This window comes from Octopus bimaculoides, chromosome 3, assembly GCF_001194135.2.
Source record: "Octopus bimaculoides isolate UCB-OBI-ISO-001 chromosome 3, ASM119413v2, whole genome shotgun sequence".
NCBI classification, from domain to species: Eukaryota; Metazoa; Mollusca; class Cephalopoda; order Octopoda; family Octopodidae; genus Octopus; species Octopus bimaculoides.
Window position 1 is genome coordinate 21,676,195 of NC_068983.1, and position 10,000 is coordinate 21,686,194.

The 10,000-nt window shown below is 37.4% G+C and overlaps 1 protein-coding gene across 1 annotated transcript in view; it reads left to right on the plus strand.

Annotated features, from left to right (window-relative positions):
• The window catches only part of LOC106880416 (coiled-coil domain-containing protein 97), a 14,452-nt gene that overhangs the window by 3,057 nt on the left and 1,395 nt on the right, over positions 1-10,000 (plus strand). The window contains exons 2-4 of the mRNA XM_014930333.2: positions 4,415-5,180; positions 9,267-9,312; positions 9,950-10,000. The exon at positions 9,950-10,000 is cut by the window's right edge and continues 64 nt beyond it. Coding sequence (XP_014785819.1) covers positions 4,416-5,180; positions 9,267-9,312; positions 9,950-10,000 — 862 coding nt within the window. The 5' untranslated portion in view covers position 4,415. The remainder of the gene's footprint in view (positions 1-4,414; positions 5,181-9,266; positions 9,313-9,949) is intronic.

The window sequence follows — 10,000 nt, forward strand, 5'->3', positions numbered from 1 at the left end:
GTATGTATGTATGTATGTATGTATGTATGTATGTATGTATGTATGTATGTATGTATGTATGTATGTATGTATGTATGTATGTATGTATGTATGTATGTATGTATGTATGTATGTATGTATGTATGTATGTATGTATGTAAAAGACGGGATCCTAATATCTTCAGTGAAATGCCCTAACTCAATATTCAGGATGGAAAAGTAGGTATAAAGTCTATACACTGTGCCCAATATCAGCTATGGGCACGTAAGAGATGTAGTGGAAATTTAAAATAGCAGAGAAAATAGGCTTCATATTTGACAGACATACTACGAGCACTTCAGAAATAGATTCTCTTGAATATCTAAATGACTCACTGTAAAAACAGTTGATGGTTTTTGTTACATGATAGATATAATTAGCAGAGGAGAAGGTGCTTGCTCTGAAAATATAGCATCCAGTGTAGAACAGGCTGGAAGAAGTTCAAGGAGTTCCTGCCACTACTGGCAACCAAGATTTATTTATTTTATTTATTTATTTATTTATTATATGATAAGCAGATTGTATGACACTTGTGTTAGAACTGAAATGCTACGTGGTAGTAAAACATGGACCTTGAATTGAGAAAACTGAAAAGAAATTAAGGGAGCCTCCTTCATTGGATATGCAATGTTAGGGTGCATAAATGAGAGTACAAATTTTGCTGAGAGAAAAACTGGGCATAAGAGGAATCGGTATGCAAGAAAGAAGATGTGCTGGTATGGATTTATGATGCCTCTGGATGAAGACTGCTGTATAAAGAAGTACCAATCACTAAATGTGCATGGAGCTTGTAGTAGTGGGGGATGCAAGAAGACATAACATATGATGGAATGGTAAAGACTGATATCAGGTCTTTAAATCTCAAGGAAGAAATGGCAAGGGTCCACGATGACTAGCAATGTGCAGTTCTTGAGAAGACCACTGCCAACTCAGTGAAACTGTGTTCTGAAAATGGTGTGTACATACACATATATATATATATATATATATATATATATCTATATATATATATATACAAATATATATATATATGTATATATATATACAAATACATATATATATGTACATATATATATATATAAACAATATATGAGTATATGCATATATATGTACATGTATGTATATACGTTCATCTACATGTACATATAGATACATAACTGGTGTTTTATTACCAAGGACATGACAACCCCTTCAGTGATGGTACCTTGATAAAATGCACCCAGTACATATTGTAAAGTGCCTGGTGCAGGAATCGAAACCACAATCTTATGATCACGAATACAAACACCCTTAAGCACTGGTCTATAAACAGTCGTTGTTGGCACTCCGTCGCTTACGACGTCGAGGGTTCCAGTTGATCCGATCAACGGAACAGCCTGCTTGTGAAATTAACATGCAAGTGGCTGAGCACTCCACAGACACATGTACCCTTAACGTAGTTCTCGGGGATATTCAGCATGACACAGTGTGACAAGGCCGACCCTTTGAATTACTGTTACAACAGAAACAGGAAGTAAGAATGAGAGAAAGCTGTGGTGAAAGAGTACAGCAGGGTTCACCACCATCCTCTGCCGGAGCCTCATGGAGCTTTAGGTGTTGTCGCTCAATAAACACTCACAATGCCCGGTCTGGGAATCGAAACCACGATCCTATGACCGCGAGTCTGCACCCTAACCACTGCGCCTACACTTATCTATAAACAGTAGTCTGTAAGTAAACATAGGTATCTATGTTATTTACCAAAGAAAGTGTTATAGGGATGTGATTTTTTTTTTTTTTTTTTACTTTTTTTTTTTAATTTTATATCCTGAGTCTATATTATCATTTAAAGTAGGAGGCAAAACATTGAGACAAACATGTGTACACAAACTACACTTATTTACTTACACATTCAAAACTATTTCATTTATTAATATTTAATCCACTGGCTAGACGAGACACGTTCAGATTATTGTACTGGGCATCAATATTTCATCAAAGTATTTCAAATATATTAACTATTTACTTAAGATTTCAAAGCAAAACAAAACAAAGTTGTTGTTTTTATTATCTTATATTCGGATTAAGTACTTTGTACAGATTCAGAATTTTACGTGAACAGCTAAACAATATATTTTATAGATGGGTGTAATATCACTCAACTATAAAATAGAAATAGTTATCTACTTCTCAGAAAAGTTTGTGAAAGTATTTTTAATGCTGGAACGTAATATACTAATATATGATTGAGGGATACTAACAGTTTTCAAGATTTCTCTTTATGACTCTTTTACTAGTTTTTTTTTTGTTTATTTTTTATTTTATTTTTATTTTTGTCTTTCTTTATCTCTCTCTGTGCTCTCTGCGTGTGTCTTTAGCTTCCATTATTTCCTTTCTTTACTTTGTGTTATTGGTTGTTTTCTGTCTCCTCTTTCACACGTCTCTGGTGAGATATAATGCACTTAAGTACTGTCATCATCATCATCGTTATCATCATACGTCCATTTTCCAAACTGGCATGAGTTGGACAGCTTGACAGGAGATGGCCAGCTGAAGAGCTGTCCAGGCTCCACATCTGTTTTGGCATGGCTTCTCCTGCTGGATGCCCTTCCTAACACCAACCACTTTACGGAGTGTACTGAGTGCTTTTATGCAGCACCAGCATGGGCACTTTTACCTGGCACCAGCATTTTAACATAGCACAGACACAGGTGCTTTTTATGTGGCACCAGCACCCCACAAGTCCACAAGATTAACCCTTTCGTTACTGTATTTATTTTGAGATGCTCCGTGTTTCTTTCAATTACTTTGAATATAACAAATAATTTAGTAAAATAACTTAGTTACCATTAAGCTAGTGTTAAGAACATAAATTGTGACTAAAGTTTGGTGGGAGATTTTAATTCAAAACTTATGAAAGCAAGAGATTTGTACTCAGAGCCAGAGCCGGTTTCAGCCAGGTTGGTATCGAAAGGGTTAAGGTTGCTCAGCTGAAGTGGGATGCTGGGGCCATGCTTGTATGCAAGTACAACCACAATGTTACTTAGCTTGATGTGTCTTCTCAAGCACAGCAAACCACCAGATGGTGGCCCAATGTCTGAAGATCTTCTCTCACCACTTTGTTCCACATCTTCCCTTTCCTCATGATCCCTCCACAATTAAAGATCAGCTCTTCTTGATGCAGCTGTCCTCATCCATATGCATCACATGACTGTACCAGCACAGTCTTCTCTCTTGCATACTACACCTGTTGCCCTATATATTCAGTTTTCCTTTGGATGTACTCTGTATATAGTAAAATTATTATTTTATTTGTCTGTTCAACTTTCATCTCTACAAGTTCTGAGTATGTAAAACGAAATACTAATTTTGTTTGTGTCTGTACATGTGTGTGTGTGTGTGTGTGTACGTCATCATCGTCATCGTCATCATTTAACATTCATTTTCCATGCTGGGTTAGGATGGATGGTTGACAGGTGCTGGCAAGGCTTGGAACCATACCAGGCTCTGTTGTCTGTTTTGGCATGGTTTCTACAGCCGGATCCCCTTCCTAATACCAATTGCTTTACAGAGTATAGTGAGTACTTTTTATGTAGCACCAGCACTGGTGCTTTTTACAGGCATACTTACAAACATATACATATATATAATTATATGATACATATATATGCACATATATATATATGATACATATGTATATACATATATACGATATGTACATATATACATATATATGCATATACACATATATATGCATATACACATACACACTAGCATACATATGTAGGTCCAAGCATGGCTGTGTGGTTAAGAAGCTTACTTATCAGCCATTAAGGTTGACAGCAGGGACAGGCTGGATATAGCCAGTTTGAACATAGTTTCCACAACATAGAGGAGCTCCCAAGTACAGCCAGTCTTAAATTCCTCCGTTATGGCGTGGAGGACTATGATAAACAAGAGGGAGCTGAAAGCTAATCCTTGGTGAACTCCTACCAGTACGCTAAATTCTTTGCTATACTCATTACCAACTTTCAACATTTTGTGATATTCAAAATGCTGATTTCATAGTTAAAAATTTGGCTATTGTACTAAATTCTCCCTAGTTTTTGATTATTTTCAGAATGAATTGTAACACACAGGCTGTGTATTTCATTAGTGATATTGCTGTGAAAGGTTTAGAGTTAACACAACAGAAGCAGTAGAGTACCTTGTGGTTTTTCATTCTGCCTTATATCATTGATGTTTGAAATCCAAATTCAAACCCTGCCAAAGTTATTAAAATAAGTACCAGTAACACGCTGGTATCAACTAAATCGACTATACTTCCTCCCCTTGTCCCACAGATTTGTGGCTTTATACCAACGTAACAATCTAATATTATTTTATTTATCTGAAGTACATTTTGTAATATTCCAGAATGGAAGTTGAAGAAACCATTTCTGAAGAACCTGATATACAGAGACTTCAATTAGGTGGTGAAGAGAATGATGACCGCCAAGATATTTCTAAATCAGATATGCTTCTTGATGACGAATCATCAGAAAGATTAAATTCTGTTGTTGGAGATAATTTGACTGATATTCCACTAGAGGGTAATAGTGATGATAAAGGTTCACAGTTCATTCAGCCACCCACTTCAAATAGAGATCTCAAGCCACATGTTGAAGACATGCTTCAGAGACTAGCGCATTCATCTGCGCACTTTAAACACCAACAGAGAAATGAGCCAGACCTGACCCCAAATCAGAAATACGAAATTGCTCGTGAAATATTTGAAAATAAACCCCATCTGTTCTTGGCTCGTTTCAAACAGCATCTTGCCATGAAAGATATACCCTGTTTCCAGGAATATGCCGGAGACTATGAAATAGACTTTCATCTCAGTGAGATACAAAAGTGGGATAGTAAAAATTACAAACGAAAAAAAGTCAAGAACCGACGATACAAAGCGCTGATGGAAATGATGTCTATAGGCGATGAATACTTCACTGAAGATGCCATGAAATCTCGTGATCCTTTGTTATATGAAGAACTCATTGGGCAACATCTAACTGAAGAAGAAAGAGTTGAAAAGGCTAATAGTATTATGGCCAAGAATGAAAATTCTCTTTCTCAGTTTCTTCTAAGACACATACAACAGCAGCAGGAGAATGCCCTCTACTACTCATTGAAACACAAAGAGGTAAGTCAATTAAGATATAGTCTTTTATCCTATATTTCTTTACGTGTTTCAATCAGTGGGCTGTGGCCATGTTAGGGCACCATCTTGAAGAGTTTAATTTAACAACTCAACCCCATTACTTATTTTATTTTTTTAAGTCTGGGACTTATTTTTATGATGTCTTTTGCTGGACTGCTAGGTTACAGGGATGTAAACAAACTAACACCAGTTGTTAAGCAGTGGCAAAGGACAAAAACACACACACACACACACACATATATATATATGACAGTGAAGGCACATGGCTCAGTGGTTAGAGCGTTGAGCTTATGATCGTGAGGTTGTGAGTTCAAATCCCAGACTGGGCTGCATGTTGTGTTCTTGAGCAAGATACTTTATTTCACATTGCTCCAGTTCACTCAACTGTAGAAATGAGTTGCGGTCACAGGTGCCAAGCTGTATCAGCCCCTTTATCTTTCCCTTGGATAACACTAGAGGTGTGGAGAGGGTAGGCTGGTATGCATGGGCAACTGCTGGTCTTCCATAAACAACCTTACCCGGACTTGTGCCTGGGAGGGTAGCTTTCTAGGTGCAATCCCATGGTCAGTCATGACCGAAGGGGGTCTCAGCATATATGACAGATTTCTTTCAGATTCCAACTACCAAGTCCACTCATAAGGCTTTGGTCAGCCCAGGGCTGTAGTAGAAAACACTTGTCCAAAGTGTCATGCAGTGGACTAAACCTGAAACCATGTGGATGGGAAGCAAACTTCTTACCACACAGCCACACCTATGGCTGTTTTTGTAGTTAAGAACCTTAATTCTTTCTTCACCAACACAAGGACTAAAATAGGTGACTCATCAGAACATCAAAAGAAATGCCTTTGGTTTCTGGCATTCTGAGTTCTAACCCTCCTGGGTCAGTGTTTACCTTTCATCTTTTTGGGGTCAATAAATAATATACCAGTGTAGGATGGTTGACCGATCTAATTGTGAGTGTCAGATGAAACGCTTTGCAATATTTGTTCTGGTTCTTTACATTCTGTGTTCAAATCCTACCATGATCTACTTAGGTTAAAGGTTTAATCTATCACCTAGTTTAATAGCCTATAGTGTACCTGGAACCTATAGTGATTTTAGCAAATTCTGCAGTGTTGCAAGCATTTGGGTTTAGCTCTCTGCTCTGAGTATAACTCCCTCCTTCTCACCAGTCTCAGCAGCCCTGCAAAGGCTCATGGACATTATTCCCTTCCAGACTAAAAGATAAAAAAACAAGAAGCAAAACAAAAGAAAGATATTAACACATTAGGCCACAAGCATAGTACATCATCTCAAACTACCTTTATTATTGAATGTGCCTATTATTTTTTTAAATGGTATAGTGTTAAGTTGAGGTCTAGTTGCTTGCTGTTTCTAGCATTAAGAAAGTTGGCTAAACTTTCCCTCTGGATAGGATTATCTGTCCTAAATAGATTGGTGCTTAATTATTATTAATTCAGTAGATTTATATTCAAAAACATTCCAACTGGGACCATCCTGTCATTTATTTTCAATCATAGTACATCATCTTAAACTACCTTTTACAACTGAATGTGCCCATCATTTTTAAAATGGTTTAGTGTTAAGTTGAGGTCTAGTTACCTGCTGTTTCTAGCATTTCTACCAATGAAACCCCCACACACACACACACACTCATTGTTTCTTGCTATGTATTTATTATTGCTTAATTATCTGAACATAATCTGAATTCATTGTTTTAGCTGGGAGCACAATGATATTGTACAACAGGATACTATTTCTCTACATCAAATATTTGCTTATACTTACTGTTACCTGATTAGAATTTCTCCAATAATCTGTTCAACATGGGAAAAACTTTTCTGATTACATTGAACCTTTAATCTATCAAAAGGACATTCATCTAATTTGTTCTGTTCTTCTCATCTTACACAATCCTTTCTGTTATCTTGCTGCAAATATCTTCATTAAACTAATGCAAATCTCATCAACCAAATCCATGTATAACTAACTAGAAATGCAAATGATCTGTGTCTTTTATCTTAACCATGACTGCAATGACTTCTGGGGTGGGGGGTTATTTTTGAACTAACAACCCATACACTAATCTTCCCCAAACATTTCCAGTTTCCCCATTATTTTTCTCTTTTTGTGTTAGTCCAATTTAGTTTCTTCCCTGATTCCATACTTAACACTTTGTGCAATCTTTTCACCACCAAAAGACATAAAAAGGCAATTCTTTGGAACTTTCTCATTGCCTAATTATTTTTTGACCTCTATTAACATCAACCAGTGAAAGTTCAAGCTTCTTTAAGCTACATGGATCTAAGAGAAGCAGAAGCCATTGTAATAGTGGTGAAGAAACAGCAAATATTCTTAGAAAATATCAGGAATGAACTGATTGCATGTTAGGATACTTTGTTATATTGATCCCAGAAGGATGATAGGCAAATTCGATTGTGGCAGAATTTAAGCTCAGAATGTAAAGACTTATAACACCATGAGGTATATTGTCCAATGTTATTAATTTTGCCAATTCACCAACTTATATGATCTGGTATCTAAGGTAGTGAACTGGCAAAACCATAAACATGCCAGGCAAAATGTTTAGTGGCATTTTATCTATCTTTATATCCTGAGTTCAAATTCCACCAAGGTCGACTTTGCCTTTCATCCTTTCAGGGTCAATAAAATAAGCACCAGTTGAGCTCTGGGGTCAATCTAATTGACTTATCCTTCCTCAAAATTGCTGGCATTGTGCCAAAACTTGAGAGCAATATTATGTAGTATCTATGTACCTATTCTCAAAAGCTAGGTGAACTCCTTAAGATATCTGATGCCTATTCCCCTAAAGATTAATGACTAAGGAAATTCACTGCTTTAACTGATCCAGTACTTATTCCTAAAAGATAGATTAATAGGACAGCTCATTACTTAAGTTGGCCTGGGGACCATAACAGAAGACACTTAATTTGATCCAGTGTCTATTCCTAAAAGGTAGATAAATAAGTCAAATTCACTGCTTGAGCTGATCTGGTGCCTGTTCCTAAATGTTTAATGAATAAAGCAATTCATTGCTTCAGGTGATCTGGTTTCTATTTCCAAAAGCCAAACGAACTAAAGTAATAACTAAAGAAAATGTTCTGTCCAAGAATAGAACGATTTGTCTCTAGTGGTTTGGAAACTATGTGTTGGTAGTCCAATATGTTCCTCACTTTGCCGTCCCACCCATAACCTCAAGTGACTGTCATTGATATCAGTGGACCAAGGGTCTATAAGCTATATGCCACCAGCACCAATCTCTCTAGCTGAACTTCATCATCATCATTTAACATCTATTTTCAATGCTGGTATGAGTTGGATGATTTAACAGGAGCTGTCCAGCCAGAGAGCTGTCCGGCTGGAGAGCTGTCCAGGATCCAGTTGTCTGTTTCAGCTTGGTTTCTATGGCTGGATGCCCTTCCTAATATCAGCCACTTTACAGAATGTGCTGGGTACTGCTTATGTGCCACCAGCATGAGTGCATTTTACACAGCACCAGCACAAGTGCATTGCATGTGGCACCAGCATGAGTGCATTTTTACATGGCACCAGCACCTGCAAGACATAGGCTGGGAGAAGGAGTGAGGACATGGCCTTAAAGGACACACCTGTATGTAAGGTTGACTGTGACTTTACTTAGCTTGTCTCAGTCAGGAGCCTCAGATCCCTGCCATCTCTTCAGTGAGGTCCACCATCTGAAGACCCCTTCACCCGACTTCATCCCATAATTAGAGACTGGCATTTCTTTAAGCGTTAAAACATAATTAATTGTATATAGTGAAGGCACAAAGATCAGTGGTTAGAGCATTGGGCTTACAATCATGTGGTTATGAGTTCAATTCCCAGACTAGTCTGTGTGTTGTGTTCTTGAGCAAGACACTTTATTTCACGTTGCTCCTGTTCACTCAGCTGTAGAAATGAGTCGCGTGATCACTGGTGCCAAGCTGTATTGGCCTCTGCCTTTCCTTAATATATATATATTACTGACATGATATGATTTTCTTTTGTGTTTTTTTTTTTTTTTTTTTTTTTTTTCTTCTTATTCAGGAAGAATGTTTTGAAGAATTTGACTCAGACTCAGATGAAGAAATTGGTAATTCCACTTTTACTAATTATCATTGTTGATATTCTTGTTAATATTGTTAGTTATGGATTGGCACAAATGCCGGGGTCGATTTGTTTGACTAAAGGCGGTGCTCCATCATGGCCGCAATCAAATGACTGAAATGTGTAAAAGAATGAAAGAATATATATATATATCGTTGCCAGTGCCACCGAACTGGCTCCTGTGCAGGTGGCATGTAAAATACACCATTTCGAGCGTGGCCGTTGCCAGTACCGCCTGACTGGCCCTCGTGCCGGTGGCACGTAAAAGCACCCACTACACTCTCAGAGTGGTTGGCGTTAGGAAGGGCATCCAGCTGTAGAAACTCTGCCAAATCAGATTGGAGCCTGGTGTAGCCATCTGGTTTAACCAGTCCTCAGTCAAGTCGCCCAACCCATGCTAGCATGGAAAGCAGACATTAAACGAGGAATGTGATGATTATGTGTGTGTATATATATATATATATATATATATAATGTGTGTGTGTGTCTCAGGCTAAACAAAGCCTTGTGAGTAAATTTTCATTGTTGTGTGTGTGAATAGAAATTTCCTTTACTTATATTTATTTGTCTATATTTGTATTTTTCTTGAGAGTTTTTTTTTTTTTCTGCTGTATTTGTCACAGAAATACCTGCCAAAAGGAAACTGTCCAAAACTGAAAAGAAAGTATTACGGG